Source organism: Synchiropus splendidus, chromosome 14 (genome assembly GCF_027744825.2).
Source record: "Synchiropus splendidus isolate RoL2022-P1 chromosome 14, RoL_Sspl_1.0, whole genome shotgun sequence".
Classification (NCBI taxonomy): Eukaryota; Metazoa; Chordata; class Actinopteri; order Syngnathiformes; family Callionymidae; genus Synchiropus; species Synchiropus splendidus.
In genome coordinates this window covers 19,441,805-19,465,329 of record NC_071347.1, presented here as the reverse complement: position 1 = coordinate 19,465,329, position 23,525 = coordinate 19,441,805, and the positions used below count along the sequence as shown (strand labels likewise).

The 23,525-nt window shown below is 48.4% G+C and overlaps 1 protein-coding gene across 1 annotated transcript; it reads left to right on the top strand.

The window, feature by feature from the left end:
• The first annotated feature begins 400 nt into the window (after nt 1–400).
• On the top strand, nt 401–21,746 carry klf13 (Kruppel-like factor 13). Its single transcript, XM_053884865.1, has 2 exons — nt 401–1,130; nt 16,008–21,746. Exons 1-2 carry the CDS (start codon nt 686–688, stop codon nt 16,316–16,318), a joined length of 756 nt encoding a protein of 251 aa, XP_053740840.1. The 5' UTR covers nt 401–685; the 3' UTR covers nt 16,319–21,746.
• The last annotated feature ends 1,779 nt before the right edge of the window (nt 21,747–23,525 follow it).

Below are 23,525 nucleotides of genomic sequence, written 5' to 3'. Positions count from 1 at the left end.
TTGCTAGTACTAGAACTGTTGCAGCAGAAATAATACAAGTAGTGGTGGTACTGTGTCTGTGAGTAGCACTCAAAGTGTTCGGATTTGACTGCTAGGATTAAGGAACACTCCACACGGATTGTAGTTTTCATGAGCGCAAGAGGCGGTCAGACATCATCAGGTATAAATGTTACATGATGATCGCACCATGGGATTTTTGGCTCCGCGTGGGAGCCTTCTGAAGCTGCGGTCTGGCTCCTCCTCCTCGTCTGGATGCTGAGTTCAGAGGCTGTTGTGGAACTTTGGATCAACTCGTGCGCAGCGGCGCGCTCCTCCCTGACCAATCACAGCGCGACTGTCGTGACGCGGCGGCGGCGCGCGGCCGGTGCGGGTCCCGCCCCCAGCGTGGATCCGAGCAGCTCCGGAGACCCGCGCTCACTTGTGCCGGAGACTAGATCCCGCGGAGCCGCGATGGGAGTCGCCGCGTCCAAGTTTCAAGCCTCGCTGTCTGCAGACTCGTCGCGCTAGCACGCAGCGGACCAGAGGCTCTCTGCGGAGGCGTTTCTCCCCGCGGCATGTTGAAGGTTGTGGGAAGCCGGGTGTGATCACAAAATCACTTCTCCAGCTGCTCGTACAAAGGGAACCACGGAGCAACTACTTTTGCTGCCTGAGAGTTGGATGTCAGAGAGGAGCAGCCGCAGACAGGATGGATCACTTCGCAGCCGAGTGCCTTGTTTCCATGTCCAGCCGCGCGGTCGTTCACGCGCCCAGAGGCACCCGAGAGATCAAGCCGGAGCTCGCGTCCTCCTCCTCCTCCGCCAGGAGCGCAGAGGAGGTGAAGGAAGCCCTGGTGAAGGACAACTCCTCTCTGTATGTGGTGGCGCGGATCCTGGCGGATTTTAACCAGCAGACTCCCAACAACAACAGCGGCGCGGCGGAGCCGGCGAAAGTGAAGGACGACGATGATGATGATGGAAACTCTGCCACACCTTCCACCATCTGCGAGCCTCTTCTCAAACAAAGAGGCAGGAGATCGAGAGGTCGGACTGAGCCGGAGTCGCCGCAGAAAAAGCACAAATGCCACTATTCAGGTTGTGAGAAAGTTTATGGCAAATCCTCCCACCTCAAAGCGCACCTGAGGACGCACACAGGTCAGTGCCGAGTCACCCGCTCAAGTTGCTTCCGACGCGCCACCTTTCCTTTAGACCTGATCCACGACACTTTATCGCGGATTTAACTGGCAGGGTGGGAGTCGCACCCGGTGCCACTCCCACTCTGCTCTCCGATCTTTGTCGCGAGCCGCCGCTGCGATGGACGCCGTGTTCCTGACGCGCCGCGCGCGGGCAGCAGAAGGGAACCAACTTTTGAGAGCTTTGCCAGTAAACAGAAGTCAGACAGAGACGAGGGGAGGAAAAGTTTCTGACCCTTCGGGATCAGAACCCTCGACCCTCAGCATACCGACAGAGCCGGGCTCGGAATTCCGTCAGTGTGGTGTAGCTGGACCCTCATTTGGGGGGGAACTGTCTGCCCGAAGCCCTTTGTTGTGATGTGCCACACCCCCGCCAGACAGAGCGCCAGCTGATCTGGCCAGCAACAGACTCAGCTAGCAGAGCCTCGACTCAGCAGCCTCCCCCTCCTCCCGCCGCACCGCTGTAACGTACACGCAAGTACTACAAGTACAAGTGACTACACACCAGTCCGATCGTCTGCAGTTTAGTGCCTGAAACAAATGAAAATAGACGTCAAATTCACACAACAGGCCTCCACTTTGTTCACAGAATTATCCACCAATTTGACAAAAATATGACTGTTATTTTTCCCCATGCAGAAGATACTTGGTATATTATTGGGAAATTATGTTTCATGATAACAGTTTAGACTTTTGTGACGAATATAAGCATTTTATTTTAGCCATTTAGTATTTCACATTGACAAAAAATCCTATTGGGACATATGTGTCCACCAGTTTGCGCATTTGTTCTCATGAATTTTGGGTCTTCAACACCAGTTTTTAACATTAATGACATGCGATCTGTAGGTCCAGAATGTACAAACGCAAAGCTGCAGCCTCAGTTCCCGCCTCAATCTTTGTTCTGTTTTGTGAGCTGGTTCCTCCCTGTTTGAGGTTCCGACGTCTGTTGACAGACATGAACATAAGTATGTCTGGTTTTGAAAGAGAGCTCTGAGCATCACTGCGCTAATGGCTACACTTAAGTTGTGACGTGACCGTGTTTACATTTATATTGTTCATATACCCACACAGCCACAGACAAATATTCCAAACACAAACATTGAGTTTTGACCTGCTTCAATTCAAGCTCTCAAAGCTGGTTGGTTTAAAACAAAGTGATTTTCTCCAGGATGAGGTCAGAAAAACAGCTCTGTTTTTTTTTAGACTTCGGATGTTAGACATCAAACTCAACGACACTTGGTCATTGCCGTCAAATCTGCATTTTGACTGTAAAACGTGAAGCAAGACGTGGTTATTTAGGGTGTGTTGAGGTTCAGCAGGTTTCCATGTTGCACCCACTGGCAGAAACATTCACGAGAACCTTTTAAACCAAGCAGAATCCCAGCTAATGGCCAAAAAATTGGAGCCGGTACAGTGAGCCGTGTGAGGTGTGGTCGCTTTCCATTTGGGCGCGAGCCTCCGTGGTGCCTTTGCTTTCTAAGAATGGAAACTCTCTTGGACTCAGGCCTTTTCTCTTCTCCCAGCATGTTTCCTCTCATGTCTATCTGCTGCAGTTTCCCGGCCCCTCGCCGGCCCCTGCCCTCGTGCCTCGGCCACTTTCTGTTTGAATCTTTTCCCGCGACTGGCGGCGCGGGCCTCCCATAAAGAGGCGATAATAACGGGAGTGCAGATTTGATTGGTCGCCTCCCAGAATGTGGGTCATCTGAGTTCAGGCAGGCTGCCTCAGCCAACCTTGCAGTGCTTTTCGCCGAGCCAGACTCACACGGCGTGCTTCCCTTCAGCCCCGACTAGCAGAGTCAAGAGAGAATGGATCGCAACCCAGTCAGTCGCAGCCAAACACCACTGTCTCAGTGAGGGAGGGGGGAACACTCTTCAAGGCTCCAAACAAAGAGACACACGGGCTGTGTCCTCATTTGACTCCGGAGTAGCACAAAGAAGTAGCATCTCTGCCTCTCACTACCTGACGCGCCAGTGTGGCCGGAGCTGCGTCTCCACCATCCGTGATATTGTCGCGCCATCTGAACACCGTCCTTCTCATTTAAAACTGCATTTCTCCGTTCACCCCTACATTTAAATATCACATGGATCTTTTTCCTCTGTTTCTTTCTGACGGACGGCACATACTGAGAGCCTCCAGACAGAAATAGCTGGACATCACTGATGGAATTTTGGCTGGATTGAGCGCTAACAAAGAGGAATGGAGGAGTCACGCTTCTATCCAGATCAAGTTTGATCTTGAGAATTTAAGGCTGAAAATAAAATGGTTGTTTTGATTCCTTTATATTATTCTTTGTTGCCATAAAAACTCATTTCAGTCTCCTCTTTCAGGCAGGAGTTGTCGGCTCAGTGCAGTATTACTATTGTGTTTTCACAGTTGTAGAATTCGCTGGAATTATTAACACCAATTATTTGCCAAAAATTCAATGCCAGACTGAGATCCGGACTGTTTCCACGCCGGTATTTACCTGTGCTAGTCCCTGGAGGGGCTCCACCCATCAGGCACATTCAATATGTGTAAATGTTTTCATTCTTCACAAGACACAATGCTTCCAAAAAACCCTGACTGATGGTGGATATGGCGCCTCTGCTTCGACTACTGCTGCCTCACATTGAAAATCCTGTTCAGTGTTGGTGATAATGAAGTGAACTTTTGAGTCAGTCACGCCCTGATTTGGGAGTTTCACCCACTGTGGCAGTCACTACTGCAAAAATACTCCCTGAAAGACTTCCTGTTTTTGGTGGTGTTGTAAGAGTGTAGAGCTCTGAGCGTGTCACTGAGGATTAGCAAAATGTGTGCTATATACTGGAGCTTCAGTTTTAGAACCTCTGAAAGACTGGTCATTGAAACACAGCTTTTTGGCTAATATACACGTGAATATGTAGTTTATTTTTGCTAATATATGTTCCCCCATCTAAAGTCTAACTAGCCACTATAGTCACGTGTCTGTACCTGCAATTTTTCCAAAATAGAAGGGATTGTCCACAAAGGTTCTATTGGAAATGTGCCGTGGGATTTTTTTTCCCCACTGAAAACAAAGTGTGCTGTGGCTGAAAGAAGGTTAAAAAAACACTGATCTACTGCACCCAGACTTAATAGCAGATGCCAACGACTTCCTGTCATAAAATAGAACCGAGTGCAAAGACATTAGAGCGGTGTCAGCTGAGCAACGTGTGACAGACGTCGGCTCTCAATTTTAAGTCCACGGCACTTCAGGCCACCAGACGGTCCGAGCTTCTGCTGCTGAAAAGCGACCTGGCTTCTCTGCACGTCAGAGGTGGAGATGTGCTTCCTACCCCGGCACCAGTGGGCTTCTATACACTGCTGCAGCTCTTTGTCTTGGAAGCATAACGGGCCGAGACCCACTTTCCCATGAGGTGTCTTGTGGTCTGAAAGTACACGGTGTTCCCTGTGCAGCCTCATTACTCTGCCCTGGCCATGTCATGCTGACTGCCACCTCTAAAGGAGAGATGACCCTTGACTAACACATTACAAGTCATCTCTTCCTAGAAAAAACTACCCTGGATCCACCCCCCCACCACCACAGCTGGTCCTCACAAAAGCCCAACTTGTCAGCGCACAGGACCCGATCCATAAATAGTCCACAAAAGGACGATATTTTCTCAAAGACAAAGAGCCTAATGACATACTTTACAGTTGGTTTGAGGTTTTGTTTGCGCTCCAGTGGGGGCGCCACAGACGCCGGGGTTTGGAAGCCTTTTTGTCCGTCCAGAAGAATAAGTGGCACCACCTGGCTGCAAAGCTTCGCTGCAGCGTCGGCTCTATTTTCGCAGACTGGCTGTGGTTAAATGGTGAAGCGATTCTCCGTGGAAAGAAGAAGCTTGGTGATTATATATGCTCCATCTGTGCCAGTGGTTTCATATTCGGCCCGCGCAGCGACAAGAGTGCTCAGTGTTCTTGTGTGGCAGCGATGGTGAGGTCGCTGGGTGGAGATGAGGGGTTTCCTGCTCTGGACTTGGCAGCAGAGTCCGAACTATACTGGGACACAAGAGGTCGGTCTGTCTACCTGCCACACCAGAGGGGTTCCTCTGTCCAGCATGGTTCCCAGCCAAGTCAGGAGACCTGGCTTTTTTGGTGTTTGGAATATTTTAGCTGACATAGTCCACGACGAGTTCATGACTAGACTAGTCGGGACGACATCGCTCTCTCAGCAGTGCGCTGAGGCTACAGGACCATGTCGACCCAAAACATCCAAAGTATGGGGACGCAAATCGTTCACACCAAAACTCAAATGTAAAGCTCCAAAAACATGACTGTTTACAACACGACCATCAGACACACCCAAACCAAACACTGGTTAGTTGTAGCCTGAGAATATTGTAGTATTTTGACCTTCAAAAGTCAAATTAAGCATCATGGTGTGATTGAAGACAGAAGGGTCTTGCGTGGTCCAATAGTTGCTGAGGTGCCAGATTACAGAGGCGGTTGTGGGTTGGGAAAATGGGGGGTTGCTGGTTCACGTACCTGCTGGAAGGGGGTGAACTGGAAAGCTTCCATGTGCTTCCCCTCCGTCTGACCCCCTTAATAACAGCATCATTTTGCCCTTGTGCTTCCACAGACATTCGACAAATCAATGGGTTTCGAGTCATTTTCCCTCTCTCCATTATGCTCTTTATACCCAGCTGAAGAGCTTTTGAGCCCTTTATTGCCGCACTGTACCATTGAAGTTCCCTCTGAGTATTTTTTAAACGTGGGCCTGGCAAAGTCGTTGAGGTTTTGGACGTGCAGTTCAACGTTCTCGCTGGATCCACAAGCAAGCAAGCCCCGCTTTTTCACATTTTTAAGTCAAAGCGTGATCAATTGGAGCTTGTTTAGCAATCGCTAGCTGTAATCTAGTGTCTACAGTAGAATAAATCTGGGGTCTAAACCAGATTATGTTCATGCAGTACTGGAGTTCAGCGCCCTTCAAGTGTGACAAAGCGTGGTCTGACTCAAGGACAGGACTTTTTTTTTCTCTGTAAACTAGGTCACAAACTGGTTCCCTTCTCGTCGCATGCTGGTGCGCCGTGTTTTTAATGCGAACAATTGGTTTAAGTTTGGTCCAATTCATCAGGAAGTAAATAAACCAAAAGTAGATTTTAATCTCCTTGCTTTAATCCTCAACCGATGCATTTCCATGCGAGACGTCTCCAAGGCGAGAGCTTGTGCTTGGTGACAGGCTGGCAACTGCCCTGACTGATGTTCGGACATAAACCTGATTTAAGATGTGGCTGAGCAGCCAAGCACGCATGGCGGCCTCTCCTAAAGCTGCATGGCCCAAATACTAACGTTTGCAGCCGCCAGCGGCTAACAGGGTCATGTGTTCTCCACCAGTTGTTCCGTCCATGCTGCATCATCTATTCCCCGCTGGCCACGCCCACTGCTCTCAAACAGGGGGGTGAGGGGGAGGCCTGAGGTGTGGCTCACATGAGAGGAGCAGCAGGGCCGGGGATGCAGACCTGTTGGTGTTTAGTCACCTCGACCTCTCAAAAACCGCCAACCACATCTTGCATGCAAAGAAGGGATTTGCAGGGCAAAGACGGAATATACAGTGCGGCTGAGGGGGGGGGCGGGGCTGGACACCAGTGTATTCACAGTCAATGCCCTCTAGTGATGTGGGCCGTTTGTTCGGCTGCGGCTAATCTGATTATGGTCGGGCGGCATGAGACTGCTGCAGAAGACAGCACCTTGTTTCATCTGGGGGTTCCGGGCAGACGGAGCCGGTGTCAGGAGGTGTCCTGTGTCTGAGGCTGCGTGTGCTCTGATGGAATTTCAGCCCCGTCTCAAGTGTGATGAACGACTCTATGGTTGCTCACGACAGATGTGGGGTGTGGCCCTCAGCAAAACACAGAGAGGGCTGGGGAGTTGACTTCCATCTGAAGCGTGTCCTCCATCACAGATCCTGTTGTGTGAGCGGTGTCTAGGTGCTCGCTTCTTTCCATCAACTTGGATCCAGTTTTAACCGTAGTTTTAACGTAGCTTATTTGCATATGAACTATCTGCCGTAAATTCCGGACTATAGAGAGCACCGGAATATTAGCCCCACTCACTAAATCTAAGAAGGAAAACAGATCTTGTTCATACATAAGACGCAGATACAGCGGTGCAGTCTGCACCGTAGAAAGGTCAGTGGTGCACCCAGCTTAAAAATGCATGAGGATCACTTCTAAACTAGTTTGGAAAATGGGTTCTATCATCAAGACTGACAAACTGGGCAATGTTCTGAACTTGAATCACGAACTCCTCACATCTTTTGCTGACATTAAAGTGCTAAAAATGCACTGTTTTCGGCCACATATCTGAAGTTCTGACACCACAGCAGGTCTGCTTCTTGTCTCCTGCGGACACGTGGGCGAAAACAGCACATTTTGAGAGCTTTTATGTAAAAAAAAAAAGACTTTGATTCCATCGGTCTCAATATTTTGGCAGCATGACACTCTTTACCCTGAAAAAACCCATATATTAGAAGCAGCATTGTATAAGTCGCAGGAGAAAAAAGCAGCTGCTTATAGTCTGGATATTACGGTAATTATTTCCTGCTAACACCAAAAAGACACACCCACACAACCTACAAGATACACACGTGTATCAACTTTACCTGGTCCTGCCTCTGCTGCTGGAGACTGTGCACAAAGAATGAAGAAATACAGCTGGAGCGGTCGCCATTTAAAGGAGATCCCTCCGAAAACGTCAGTCAAAATAGTATTGTTCGGTGCACAAACTGTTTTGCTCCCGTATTTATGTGCTTCAGTACCAACTGTCCCATGGTTAATGGGGCGTCCTGGGTCCCACCTGCCTCTGTAGACACTGTAAACATCATGGCGGCGGCCGCCTGCGTGTCCCGAGTTAGCCGGGGTTTCAAAGATAAGGACTGCGGCACATTAAGGCTGCAGGTCGTGTTAACACACTCTCAAGGCTGAGCGCGAGGGCCCACTCTAGCTAATTGAGGAAAATATGATGAGCTGGCCACTGCAGGCTCTTCACCGAGTTAAAGGATGGAGTGATGTATAGCTGGATGGAGACGGTCACACGCACGCAAGTCAATAGTCCTGTGCAGCGCAGACCAAGGACAGAGGGCTACCGTCGGAGCACAGGTCTGATTAAAATGCATTAGATGGAGGAGAGCCTGGCGTGGTGCGAGCGAGGAATCCGCCATTGTTCTCAACCTGACAGACCCACCAGAGGACGTGAGGTGTTCATCGGCCAGCAAGGCCCTTCCTCTTGAAGACAATGGGCGATCATACATCAAATGCCTGTGGGTTTTTGGTGTTTTGTGCCGAGCAAGCGTTCATCCTCAGCACCCAAGGGCTGCTTTGTTGTCGCTGCAAAGCCGACGTTCTTCTTGCAAACAAGCCCGAATGGAACCACTGAGAGTCAGAGCGAGTGAGTTTCTACTAAATTACCGATCCCCTGCTGAGGTGATGTTGTTTCACAAACATGCTTGGAATAAGAGGAAGAGAACAGCGAGTGGTTTTGTTGGTCTCGTAGGCCATCACATGCCTCACTATGGGAATATTGCAAGCAAATAAAACACATTTGAGGCACCTTTTCTTCAGGTGTGATGTTCAGAGGTGTAACTCCACATGACAAAAGCATTCATTTAGAATCTTCTCATAGCTTAAAATTTGCTTCTGAGATGTTGCCAAACGCCACAGAAAGATGCTAACAAAACTGCACTTGGAGGGTCAATGGAAACAATGTTCCTCAGACATTCCATGCTGGTCTCATTGACACAGAAACTCTAGTTTAGACAGAAAATGTGCTTAAAATAATAGAATAATTGACCAAGATTCGGCAAGTGTCTTAGCGACGCTCTCGAGGATTTACCTCCCTGTTATTGCCGCGGCAGCATGAGTCAGCAACCGCTGAGGCTAAGCTGATTTGTTTTGTTTGAGGAGAAAGATTTAACGGGAACAAAGGAAAAGGCGGAGGATGTTAACTAGGGAAGCTCACAGCAGAAGAATGATGATGGTGAAGGAATACCATTTAGTCATAAGTACACAAAGCTCTTTTCTGCTTGGCGCCCACAAACCAGGCCACTCAGAACAAGCAGCCTATCCACCTGGTGGTCGGATCCTCAGTCAAATTTTAGCGCCCCACGACCCTGGAGCTACGCCCTTGTGCAGCCAAAAACCCAAAATGTTATTTTGACGTCATTCGCCAAGGCACTTCAAGCGCTCACCAGCCAGATTTCACGCTGACGCTTGAAGCTTTAGGTTGGTCTGTTATGAAACCTGGATGAAAGTCTGGCGGTTAACCCGTGACCCAGTGTGTCCATACAAGCCACACTTCATGTAAACATGGACAATAAAAGACAAAGTATTCCAGTCCGGCCATTGTTCTGAGCGCACGTCGTGATTACATGCTGCAGGAGGCAGAGCATGGCTCGGCTACTCAAGTGGTTATGCGGATGAAGGACCTGGGGAGTCATTTACGAATTATCCACAATCCCAGAGGCGGTTGTCTGCGAGCACCGAGACTAGGTTTTGGTTGCGGAACTCTGTAAACATGCATCGTAATTACAGGACGGAGTTGAGCCTGGCGGCTGTTAGCGACGTCGTTCTCATGGCTCGGTGGAGAGCAGATTCTATGAGCTGAAACTTTTGCTCTTGAGCTGAACGACACTAGACACGTAACGAAATATTGTCATCATTTCTTAGGCACCGAATGATGACACCTGTCCCCCGATACATCTTCTTTCCCTGAACTACTTGTAGGACAGTGCTGAGTGGACAAAGTTAAGAAACACACCAAACCAAAACAAGTGTCTGGAGAGTGCCATCTAGTGGGACATGTTGGACATGAGCTGCTGGCTTAAGGTCCCACACTCACAAAGATTTGAACCCACAACTTAAAATTCACTCACCATTGTTACAAGTGCTGGGGGCCAGAGAGAAAGCTTAACCGGCCCTGTGTGGCCTGCGAGCCAGACTGGGTCCACGTCCATTCAGAGGCCATCATACTTGGATGTTAGTAAGACGACAAGTTGGTACTACATAATGTAAAGTTCTTCTTCGACAAAATAAAATCAGAAGTCATTTGTTATTTATAATTCTGTCCTTTATATATTTAAATAAAGCCGGATTTAAGCCCAAAAAGATGGTGCTTGGTGCAACTGTTGGTTTCAGGAAACAACACTTTTGTTTGCAACAGTTCAACATGAAACAGTTGAATTCACGGTTGTGCGTGTTGACTTTTACCTCAGGTTGGGCGTCGCACATCCTGTTGAGAGAGCCACGTCCCTCGAGGAGGCAACAGTTTCTTTCCCCTCTTCTGTTATTTGTTTCCCACCACCGAGCTCCGGCCCCGCCGGGTGGCTTCAGTTGTTAGGCCTCAGGACATGACAGGAATGTTATCTCCTTCTAAAAAATGGTGGCGCTCACGGCAGCAGCAGGTGACGACGCTCTTCACCCCACTCGGAGATGTAATCTTTGCAAACTCCGGCACTGTTGCTGTTAACCATTTCTGCTCCTGTGTGGGGGAGGAGCGGGTCCCGGGTTTATTCACTGACCCAGTGGCCTCCGAGAGTTAGAGACAGTTACACAACTGCAGCACCTGTGACATAATGGCGTCGTCTTCAGGATGGCGCTGGGGTGGGGACGCTCGTGCTCAGTCCAGATACAGTTGGTCCCAATGATGTAACTTACTTTCCGGGGTAAGTGGGTCAATGTGTTCGCTCGCTTCCCTCTCAGTGACCCCCCCTCCCCCTCCGCTCCTCGTCCTCTGCAACTGACACATTCTGAGAAAGACAAACCACACCCTGGAAATGGACCGCTGCCAATAATGGGATAACCATTCAGTGGATTCTGAAGCGCCACTGTGCCCTTCCGTGACAAGAGTGGCGCGAGGAGGGAAAGTCAAACAAGTAGCTGGGCGAATGCGCCACAAAAGACCATTATTGCTTTTCACCACGTTCTGGAAAAAACAGATACATTTTTGTTAGTAGAAAAGTCCAGACTTATGAAGTAAAACTGTAATACCGTTCTTAAAAAGCACCCATGTTTACAAAATAATAATGCTAATGACAAAATCCTTCCTCTGTGGAGTGTTGGCACACGAGTCAGTTCCATGAACACCATGGCCTCAGTCAGACTGAAGGATCTCAAACACTCCAGAGTGGCGTCTCCAACCAGCCTGGTACTGCCTCCAAAACCAGACCAGGTTTAGGATTTTCTTTAAGTGTGAAGAGTCTGTTTAGAATTAAATGAATCCTTTCAAAGGGGCGCGGTTGAGTGGGGGGGAGGTCGAGTCCTTCTCATCAGGCAATGCTCGTCTCACTTCACTTCATGTTGACAAAAAAAACACTCCCAGCGTAGGAGGTCCCTCTGCTGCTAAAGCACTGGGGCGAACCCTGGTCTTGCTTCTTTCTATGCTGCTATACGTCAAGTCTGTGGGGACGACTTGGCTCCAGACACAACTTGTACAGATGAAAACCTTCAAAGCTTCTTGCTTAGCTCTGTGTTAGCCACAAAGTGCTCTCGCTGCCTTTGCTCCGGCCTACGCTAGCAGTGAAATATTTGTCTGTCGCTCGGATAAACATGTTTTCTAGAGAGACTTCATGGTTTCTGTCTGTCTGTCCTCATTTGCTTTTTGCGCTAAGCTAACAGTTTACATCTCTATTGCTGTGTGGGAGGAAGAAGGACTGAAGACGATGCTGTGTATTTAGCTTTAGCCAAGGTTTAATGATGGCTACGGTCACAGGAGTTGTGGCTGTGAAAATGTACATTTCTCCCCCCCAACATATTCATACTGGGCCACCATTCAACAGCCCTTGGTGTGAGACAGCATGTCCATTAATTCTGCATCAGCATGGAAGTGACGGAGCTCTGAATAATTGGAGCTGCGTCAGTCAGATACCCGATGCTTTGCTCACGACTGTCAGTGTGGCAGGGCGGCGTCAGTGGAGCGCTCTGGTGTCCCTTTGAAATATTAATGGTGTTGGATATGTTACACTGGCCATCGAGCCTTAAGCAGTGTCTCCAGCTTAACTCCCCTCTTAAGCCAAAAACTCATTTTGTGGTGGCAGGTGGCAACACCAGCTGTCACTCTTGCTGATAAGGTTTGAAATGAGACCATCACAAGTCTGGTTGGTGAGATGGTCGCTTTGGAAGCTTCGCTTCTCTCTCAGGCCTCGCAGGAGAACGAAAAACCAGAGCCACACCCTGGAACACGGCGATTGTTGGGCCACATCTAGTATGAGCCTGAGCTCTGCAGTGGTTCCATGTTAAGACACTGAACACAGAAGTCCATCAGCTCCGGCACCTATCTTCTCTAGACCTGCCTGATCAGCTTCACTCCAGCTGGCTGGTAGCAAGAGAGGCATCAACTGAAAACCGAAGTTGGACGCCCTAAGTGTCGTGCCATCATGCTAGTGTCCTTAAAATAGGTGTTTCTTCCGGGTAAGTTCGGCGTTTCTCATGCCTTCATGGACCTGTGGCGCCAAACTTTAAATCAAGCGGCATCCCATTGTGAGACTCGCGTTTGATTGGTCGATGCAGCATGGAAGAGCGATGCTATTGGTGGGTTGTCTGACGCTGTGGTGAGTCTTTGGTGATATGTTTGTCCAGACTCAAATACAAGAGAAATAAAAAAAAATAGCATTTGACTCTGAAATAAGGAGAGTAATAAAGATAGAAAGTTGCCCCTCAAAATGCAGGAAACCAGAGTTTCGGACTGGGGTTCAATTTTGGCGTAGCCCGGCTACTGCTGCACAATATGTAGTCTCCAAATATGACATGGGACACCCTGATTTCTAGTCCTAGCCTGAGGAGGTTAAGCTCAGGGGTGTTTCCGATATTTTCTCAGTAATTCAATGTTGGTTCAACAGTTGACAACAGGTGAAAAATATGTTGTTATCTTTATCTAATGTGGGGCGACGTAGCTGTAGATGTGAGACTGAGAGGAGGCCGGTTTGGTCCTGACGGCCGCCACTGTGTGAATGGGTGGCTCAGTGCCAAGTGCTTTGGTTGCTGGACCAGCTACAGAAATTAGAGCCAGTACTGAATGGAGCCTGATTCTGGGACAGAAATGGCCCACAAGCCTGATTTTGGACTCTTGCCTAGTCAGATCAACTGAATAGTTTAATAGTAATAATAGTATAATACTATTATGATGATACTACTGAATACTGAACCTTTCTGATCTCGGCGCCACCTGTCCAAGAACAAATGGACCCGGGGCCATTGTGATCAATAACCATATTTAATCTACTGACACGTAAACAAACCAAATCCTTGTCAAATGACATGGAACCATGCGATCATCGCAAAGATGTTTGTCATTGAAAAGTCCAACCAGCAGCAGAACCAGGTGCAAGTCAAGTTCATTAAATTTACTATAGAAAAAAAAGGAAAAAATAACCTTGATGCAAACTGTTGAGTAAATTGGAAAAATGAATAAAATTCTGAATAAAATATAATGAAACCATGTCAAAATATCACAAAATAAAAATAATGTTTTATTCTCCAAAGAAGATATAAGTGAAGTGTAAATAAAAGTACTTCAACAGGTGCTTTCATGAGCAGTTTTTACTGTTGGGGGCGCCATCACTTTCTTGATCATTTTTTCAGGAACCTCTCCATAGTTGGTAACTATTACAGATTTGCAGCTGTCAAGTCAATTCAGCTAGTGTATTAAAACTAAGCGTCTCAGGGCCCAAAGGTGTAGAACAAAAAAGCTTTTAGTGGCCCTCAAGTAGGCACTGGCGGCCCCACCATGGGCCCTGGCCCTATGGTGAAGAATCACTGCTCTAGAAAACGGTGACAGAGTAATTTCATTTTAGACGTGAACGTACTAACTACTGCTTGTTTCCTTGTCTAATCAGTTGAATGTACTTTACAGAGATGCAAAATACACCTCTGAACTGAAGTAAGTCTGAGGGTGTGGCCCCCAACCGTCTATGAACGCCTGACGGTCAGAAATCTCTGGGGAATCGAAAAAACAGTTGAAATAGTTTGCATAAAAGACCAGTGTGTGTGTGTGTGTGAAAGGCCTGGATGCAAATGCACATATGTCGCGTGGCTCACACTGGGCCTCACAGGGACGACAGGAAGTCCGGCAGCGGCTGGGTCGGCTGAGTCTGCGTGTAGCTGAGGGTGAAGTGTCAGAGCAGGAACACAGACCTGCTGTCTAGACTCGCTGTGTCTGTCTGCTGCGTGTTTTGTCACCATATAGTGAGGAGGGGGGTCGAGGTGGGGAGGGGGGAGGGACACACTTCTTGTTTTTTTAAACTTCCTAGCATGAGGTAGGGCTTTTGATGGCGCCGGCTCTGCTGAGGGCCCGGAGGGAAGCCACCCTGGTCTACTCATGCACTCATCCTCACGTCACGTCATATTTTATCATCCGCCGCTAGCCTTGCGCCGACTATTTGCTTCTGTGGCGCTGCAAGGTCGTGATGGCAGTGGGGTCAGGACGCTAACGTCAGCTGAAATGGAACAACGGTTCGGCGTTCTTGTTCCATGACAGAATAAAAAAGAAACCACAGGATGTAGAGAAGCATCTGGCTTCCTGTAGATGTGTGTCAAAGCCCGACTTTATTACCCGGCAAAGGGGGAAGGGCGTCGTTTCCCGTGCGTCGAGTGGCTGATACGTGGGAAAAATGGGCTGAGCAATAACTGCGAGGCCGATTAGCATCTGGAGATGGGATAATTAAACTGCGGCTAGCTCTGCAGCGCCCGGACACTTTGGAGCTGATTTATTCCCCTGTTAGCTTCCTGTACTTGTTCTTTGAACAAATACGTAACAGAGCAGGCAGTGAAAAGACGAGACGGGAGGCGATTCAGGGCTGGGGAAAGGTGAGGAGGTTGGACTGGAAGAGCTAGCGCCAAGACCCCCAACACAGCCTCACGTCAGCGTGTTGGGCGCTCAACATTCCCCCTGGGAACGTCTCACGGGGAGGAAGTATTTTACATAACTAAACTAAATATTGAGGTTAAAAGGGTGGAGATGAGGGTGTGACGCTCCTCACACTGGGCCTCTTCAGTGCAGAGTCTGGCCGCCACCTGGAGTGAGGACATGGTCGTGAAGTGGAAACACACAACTGACCACAGCAGCCACAACAAATCAACAGCCGGAGCTGGAAGATTCCCGAGTCATGTCTCCTCTGTGTCGAGACTTCCATGTGTGTAGTGAGAGAACGGAAGCCTCGCAGACCAACGTCACCATGTGGCCAGTTTGGGATTTGAAAACAAACCTTCTAATGCTATGGTCATAATCATCAAAATAATGCTGTACTGAGCCAAGTAGTTTTACACCCCCATCTATTGTACTTTTACCTACACTGGAATTGTCATATAGTGTTTATTTTTGGGTCAGCTAGCATTAGCAGTCGTATGCTAGCAGCTAGGTAAAATCACCATGCGGCATTTTGAAGCGGTGAAAGCTCCAGGAGCTTGTGTTAAACATGGTTTGTGAAGCGACTCGACCGACTGGGCGCAGTGTGTGAGGTCACTGGGTGTTTCTGCTCTTAACGTGGTAGAAAAAAATCCAAGCGAAATGTCGGTTACAACGATCAACACTTTGATGAACAAACAAGTCGCACTATTCCTCGCCTTAAAAGACTTCTTTTAAATAAGCACCTTATGATGACAAAGCGCGCAGGTGTTTTGAGTTCAGTGTTTTGATATATACATTGAAAACGTGTTTGTTTGAAGGATGAGCTTGTGTGTGTCATTTGAAGTCCATATAAGTTGAACCACGTCTCTGTTTGAAAAAGGCTCTCTGGTCTGCTCGAGTGACAGGTTGAAATCCCTCAGTGTATCGGGTGGAGCAGGGAGACACGGAGTGCGCCACACGACACCCTGATCTTATCTCTGCCTTCTGCTCTCCTGCCCTCCGCAGGTGAACGGCCGTTCCCGTGCACCTGGCCCGACTGCAGTAAGAAGTTTGCTCGCTCCGACGAGCTGGCGCGCCACTACCGCACCCACACGGGGGAGAAGAAGTTCGGCTGCCCGCTCTGCGACAAGCGCTTCATGCGCAGCGACCACCTGATGAAGCACGCCCGCCGCCACTCCGACTTCCAGCCCGCCATGCTGAAGAGGCCCCACGGCAGCGATGGCGCCACGCGACCCAGCTCCCTCAGCGACTACAGCCGCTCCGACGCCTCCAGCCCCACCCTCAGCCCCGCCCTCAGCCCCGCCAACTCGCCTTAAACTGGAACCCAGTCGCACTTTCTGCCTCCCAAGCCGCGAGGCTCTTGTTTTCGTCATAACACTCGTGTTGCACAGCCGTCCGCGACCGCCCCACCCCTCGCTTCCCCTGCGCTTGCTGTGGTGTACTATACTGTACATAAGTGCTTATTGTAGTGCAATGACTCGTGTGATCCTACAAGAAGGTAACGCCTTCCCCTCCTTCTCTACCACATGTCTGTACTTCGGAAGCTTCTGACCCATCAAATGAATAACAGCAGTCAGAGGGGAACACAGACGCTCTCATCAGTTGTACACCTTTTTGTTTTTCTTTAAGAAGCGGGGTAAACACACACTCACACACCTCAGGATTGAAGACAATTGCTTTTTCTGTTCTACCACAGTACGTTCCAGTACTCACATCAACTGCACAATATACTCTTCACTTTACTCCGGAATTCAACAGCGGTTGGATTTTGCGCCCTGCTCAGGGATGGCCTTGTTAGCTTGAAAGGACGGCGACGGTAAACGGAGGGAGAGAGAGAGACATACAGTACAACTATATCAGCCTTACACTCCACGTAATTTGCACTCTGTGTTTTGTTCTGTCAAGTACCCTGGAAACTACTCAGCCAAACCCTCAAACGTCCGTCGAACTTCGCAGCAACAGACGTCATCGTGTGTTTTCTTGTTTTGTTCACGCCCGAGGTTCGTTCGTCGGCATCGCATGAGGTCGGCTCGACTTTAAAATAAAATGTGGACGGAGGTTTCAAAGCAGCGGTTGATGCTCTCCCAGACGTGCGATGCACATCAGTTAGCGTTTGTAAATATCGCCGGGGCTGCACATGATATGGAAACAAGGGCTCTTTAAAACACTCCTTCACCACAAAATAACATCTCGATGCTGAATTATTTGTGGCATAAAGCAACAGTTTTTGCAAAAATATGAGGTCTAAAAAGCAACAATATCTGTGTGTGTGTCACAATGTAATGCATCTCACTAGGTTTCAATATGCTAACGCGGCTGTAAAGTGTAGTTACTCAGGCGACATGTTTGGATGGAAAAATGAAACAATATAAGCCCCAGTTCAGTTTAAATTGTGGCACCAGTTTTCGGCACTCAAGAGCTACAGCAAAACCTTCTATTGCCGTCCGGTTGAACCACCACACTAGGCTTTGCCATATTGGGTTCAACAGTGGCCCCTGTCTGAAGCACATCCGAGCACCAAAGATGATGGTGGATTTTGTCTCGTCGAAGACAATGTTGCTCTCTGGACACCCCAGAGCAGAACAGGGAGTGAACGCTGCTATCGACTGGGGGCAGCTTCAGATAAAAGAGGAGTGGTTTATCACGCGCGGCGCAGCTCAGACGAGGAGACGCCGCAGTCACCTGACCACAACTACCTACACACAAGCACAGACGGTTGGGACCTCATCAACAGCTGCTTTTAAACTTCTCGTGTTAGCACAGATGACCAACAAATATCGTCCGACACGACACGCCTGGAAACGTCAGCGCACAAAGTCGCGCACGGCCGCAGCGCCGCTATCATAACGGATGTCTGCGTTGGGCTGTGTGTACAGTTTCATCCAGTCAACCATCAAGAGTTTTGCATGTTGTAGCGTCGGCCCTCGGGCCCCTGCAGCCTCATGCTTCACACTACACGCATGTTAACAAGTTCAGGCTGAAAGCTTGCATCTGGGTTTGGAGTGCATCTGGCAGGTGTACCAGCATGAATAGCAGCCCTTGTCCCACCACAGCAGCCTTTCAAAGACACCAAGAATCATCTCGGTCACATCCTGAAGCAAAAAAAAAAAAAAAAAAACACCCCACCTGATGCAGTATTTTCCTCACAACACCACATTTCTTTCAACCAGGCTGCAAATGACACTTTGAATGCCACAAATCAGCAGCTCTCTGTGAAAACAGCACCGAGAGGCTAAATACCATTTATTCTCTTCAATTTGCTGTTGAGCAGCTTTTCTAAATCTTTTTTTTTTATTTGTAGTATAACTTGCTAAAGAAAAAAAAAAAGAAAAAAACACCCTCCAGCAGGTTTCATCAGTCCATGATCTGCACATTTACCTCAGGGTCGATTTCCACATGAAAAGCAGGTGTGGGACAGTTTTAGTTGTCACATGCTGCACAGTTTCTGGTCGCCTGGTGCTCACTGCTGGTCAGTGCCCGACCACACTGGAAACACACCACTGAGAAGGGCCATGCCAACATAGCCTAGCGTTTAGAAAGACGGGTGCCTCATGCCGACCGCGACTCGCGCGCGTCTGAACAGCTGCTGGCTGTTTTTGGTACGACGGGTACGGTTGGATAACCCATGGTTTGGTAAAACCAAAGGGCGCCATCTGCTACTGGCTCACAACTGCGACAGGCCACACATCAGCGCAACAGTCATGTTAGCGTTGTGCATGTAAGGCATCGGTTGGCATCAGTTGAATCGGTCGGCATCAGTTGTCGTCGGTCGGCTTCAGTCGGTGTTGGTCAGCATCAGTCAGTGTCGGTTGGCATCAGTCGTGTCGTCGGCGTCGGTCAGCATCAGTGGGTGTTGGTCAGCATCAGTCGTCATAGGTCGGCGTCAGTCGTGTCGTTGGCATCGGTCAGCATCAGTCGGCGTCGGTCAGCATCAGCCGGCATCGGTCGACATCAGTCGGCGTTGGTCTGTATTGACATCAGTCGGCGTCGGTCGGCGTTGGTCTGTATCAGTCGGCATCGGTTGACATCAGTCGGCATCGGTCGACATCAGTCGGCGTCGGTCGGCGTTGGTCTGTATCGATATCAGTCGGCGTTGGTCTGTATCGACATCAGTTGTGTCGTCGGCGTCGGTCAGCATCAGTGGGTGTTGGTCAGCATCAGTCGTCATAGGTCGGCGTCAGTCGTGTCGTTGGCATCGGTCAGCATCAGTCGCGGTCGGTCAGCATCAGCCGGCATCGGTCAGCATCAGTCGGCGTTGGTCTGTATCGACATCAGTCGGCGTCGGTCGGCGTTGGTCTGTATCAGTCGGCATCGGTCGACATCAGTCGGCGTTGGTCTGTATCGACATCAGTCGGCGTTGGTCGGCGTTGGTCTGTATCGACATCAGTCGGCGTTGGTCTGTATCAGTCGGCATCGGTTGACATCACTTGGCGTCGGTCGGCATCGGGCACCTGCTAATTTTTAGGTGAACGCCCCTTTTTTTTTTATAAAGTGTCTGCAACAATCACAACGACAACAGCACGACTGTGACAGTGTAAATATATATATATATATATCTCGCTCCATCCGTCTTTTAGAACTCTCACTGTACCAAACTACTTGAAAACAAAAAGGCCATTGAACACAGTTTGTGCATTTTCACTGTTTGTTGTCAAAACCATCTCTGGAAGAAGGTGATCTGTTTCCCATCAAATCATTCAGGCATATACTTTTTTTTGGTTTCACTTTTTTAAACACGATTCCCGCCCTGTTTCGGGATCCACCTCATCAACCAGTTACACTCTGATGTCAAGACGCAGGACGCGCCAATCGCCCTGCGTCCACAACTCCTCCAGTCACAGAAATAACAGGACGTTTCAGGGTGACATGTAGAAAAAGGAAACCTCCTGACCTCTGACGCGTGTCAATGTTATTTTAGACGATTTACTCCGGTAGAGATAGCGACGTAGTCCCACTTTATATTGTTTAAATGTACTTTTTTACCTCTTTGGAAACTTCATATCTTCGCAAGATCATCCGTCATGTAGCTTGTGTTTGAGTAGCACAAACGTTGGGTGGGTCGTCGGCCATACTTGAATGAAGAGCGCGAGAGTCTGTGAACGCATCACTGGGCTTATGTTTATGATCATTTCCCACGTTGTCAGGGTTAAACTTCTTATTGTGGTGATCCCCGCTGAGCTTCTGTGTGTCTGCGCGGGCTTGTCTCCGCTACCAAACCCCTAATCCAACGTTATGGTTATAATCTGGGCCAGATTACTGAGCGACAGCTGCGTGGAGTTTTTGCAAAAAAAAAGATATATATTGAACGGATCGTCGAGGAGTGCGTAACTAACATGGCTGTAAAAAAGCCACACGGATGATTGACGTGTGCCAAACTTAAAAGAATCTAGCGGTGACACCAATGTTGAATCAGACGTTGTACAGTTTTTTATGAAAAAAAAAAAAAAGAAGAGGAAAAAAAAAGTGATTTAAAAATGTCGTGTACAGGTTTTAATGAAGCAACGCTGCGTATTTAATAGGCAAGTGTTTTCATTTGTTCTCCTCCTGCTTTATATAAACATTGTTTTGGTTGTGTAGGTCTTTGTTTGGTTCTTGTTATTTAATTATTTTCTGTTTTTGCTGTACATAACAGGAGCAATGTATGACGGCTTGCATCGCAGGTATTTTTGATATAAACAATCTAACTGGACATGAACAGCCGACCATTCCAAAGGACTGACATTTTGCTCTCAATGTGCTGCTCTCACCGTCCCAGTGACTCAATGGTACATGTCTCATCTTAAACATTCCCGGGGGGGTTTCCCTTTCCATTTCGGACCAACCCCGCAGAGCGTGTCGGCCCCGCCCCCTGCTGACGGGAGGGATGGCCGAAAAAGGACGTTACCAAAGGCTATGTAGGGAGAGAAAAAAATGAATGTTGCGGTAACTTTTAAACCCGTTTTTGACTGGGAGGGTTTAAGTTTTACTCGCTGTCGTTGAAGGTTGTGCGGAAATATGGACCTTTTTTTTCTAAAAAAAATAAATAAATAAAGCAACTTGAATGATAAAAGAGAAATGAATGAGTTAACATGGAATGAAGTCATAAGTTGGTTCCTCTTTGAAGAAGCTAGCAGTAGCTTTGGTGGCAACAAACAGCAGGCAAAATTCTCTGACCTAAACACGGTACTAAGCTGAACCAGATCGAGAACCTTAGAGACTCTACTGGTCTGGAATGTTGCCGCCCTGGTGACCAAGTGGCTGCCAGCTTCTTCCCAGTCCCCGTCTGTCCTCCCCGCTCTCTGGATACCTCTGTGTGTGGACTGTCTCCGCCCATCACCATCAGTTGCCTGTTGTAGTGACTCCAAGGTGCCGCGCCTCTCCGCGGCACCAGCTTCCCTGTAAAGTGACTCTGGACTCAGCTCTGGCCAGTACATTCTCCTGCGACCTCACGCTCCGTCCACCCTCCAGGTGTCGTCTCCTCCTCAGCTTTCTTCGCTCCTCTCAGCAAACCAAAATCACTACACTCAAAAGTATTACAGCTGTACAGTTTCCTGGGATCCCACACACGGCTCATGTGCTGGTCTTAGCTGCTCTGCTGTACCTTTTTATGGCATTATTTTTTACATGTTAGACGATATATTGTGACCATGTCCTATGCAAATATGAGAAATAACAAATTGTTTAAAATAATGTATGTTGTCATAACTTGTATGCATGATATAGTGAAGTTTACATTTGGAAATAAATTCGTAAAGTACGCTGCTACAGCTGGTGTCTGTGATCATTCGCTCGACACGTCGCACTCGTCCGCGTGAGATAAACCTCCGAGTCGACGCCGTCTTTCTTCGCTTTTAGGTTTGGTGCAGCTGCTTCACTGGTGCGGAGCCGTGTTGACACCAGAAACTTTGACACAGTTAGGTTCTTAAAAATAAGAAATATATACACATAAAGCAGGAATGATGGAGAGTCACTCTTCAATGCCGCTTTGAACCCATTACAGATGGCTCCAGCTCCAGGGTATCAAGTACCACAGGCTTCTGCACTTCCCACACGTTCTTGTCCCTGATGTGGAAAATGTCTGTTACATTCAAAAAGACTTTTGCATCCCACAGTGACAAGGCTGTCTGAGAGGCAGGTCGCTGTGCTGGGTGTTCCATGAAAGAAGGTTTCACACCCTGCAGTGGTTCACGTAAAAGAAAGATGGAGGTTGGGGTTCAGTCATAGTGGCAGTTGGTGCACGCTGCACTGTCATGAAGTCAGTCCACGTTGAGGATGAGGAAGCAGGGTCGGAGTGAACCATGGTGTTTAGTCTGAACAGGAACCTCAAGGGGCACCACATGAGGAGGGTGAGGACGAAGCCAGGTGTAGAAAAGACTTGATCTTCACATGACCAGACCAGACTTGGCCATGATTTAGTGATGACAAGAACAGATGATGACTAGACAAGATGTGACGTGACTTGACTTGACTTGAATTGACTTGGCAATGATTTGGTGATGACAAGACCAGATGATAACTAGACGAGATGTGACTTGACTTGACTTGGCAATGATTTGGTGATGACAAGACCAGATGATGATGACTTGACTTGACTTGGCGATGATTTGGTGATGACAAGACCAGATGATGACTAGACGAGATGCGACTTGACTTGGCAATGTTTTGGTGACGACAAGACTAGATGATGATGACTTGACTTGACTTGACTTGGCAATGATTTGGTGGTGACAAGACCAGATGATGACTAGACGAAATGCGACTTGACTTGGCAATGATTTGGTGATGACAAGACCAGATGATGATGACTTGACTTGACTTGGCGATGATTCGGTGTTGACAAGACCAGATGATGACTAGCACGACTTGACTTGACTTGACTTGGCAATGATTTGGTGACGACAAGACCAGATGATGACTAGAGGAAATGTGTCCAGACAAGTCTTGGCTTTACTTGACAAGACGATGACTTGACTTGACTGTGACTAAACAAGATTTGGCAGGGCTCAATCTGACTCTTACTTGGCTTGATGTGGAGACTTGACTAATCCTGACCTGAAGACGGTGGCTGGATGAGGACTTGGCGAAACGCCACACACGACCTGATGGTAGACGGCAACACAGCAACATAGGAACACAGGAGCAGAGCGGAAGATACAGGAGACGAAGCAAGAGACCGGGTGCAGTCAATGAAGGGGTGAGTGGGAGACAAGACAGACAAGGTCCACACAGGAAGACAAGACTAACCTCACCAAAATAAAGCAGGAAATAAACTACAACAAATCTAGGCTCTGAACCACCTCACCCAGTCAGACTCCTACATCTGCTTCAGCTCCTTGTGAAGTGAGGAGTGTATACAGGGAACTCAGGGAAAAGTGAGGTCCTAAACTTCGAGTCTTTCTGGCTCAGGTTTTGCAACAGAAGTCTCGACTCGACTTGAAGACTCGAGAACACGAGTCTTCAGCCAGTTCTGTCAGGAGGTTTGGACCAGTATTCTTGCTTCAGTTTTCACAGCGTGTGGAGTGGCCGTTCCTCCCGTCTCATTGT

Excerpts from the sequence above, each read along its gene's own strand:
- klf13 (XM_053884865.1), top strand. The coding sequence starts at position 686 with ATGGATCACTTCGCAGCCGAGTGCCTTGTTTCCATGTCCAGCCGCGCG. Across the intron at positions 1,131-16,007 it reads GCACCTGAGGACGCACACAG|GTGAACGGCCGTTCCCGTGC; the intron begins GTCAGTGCCGAG and ends TGCCCTCCGCAG.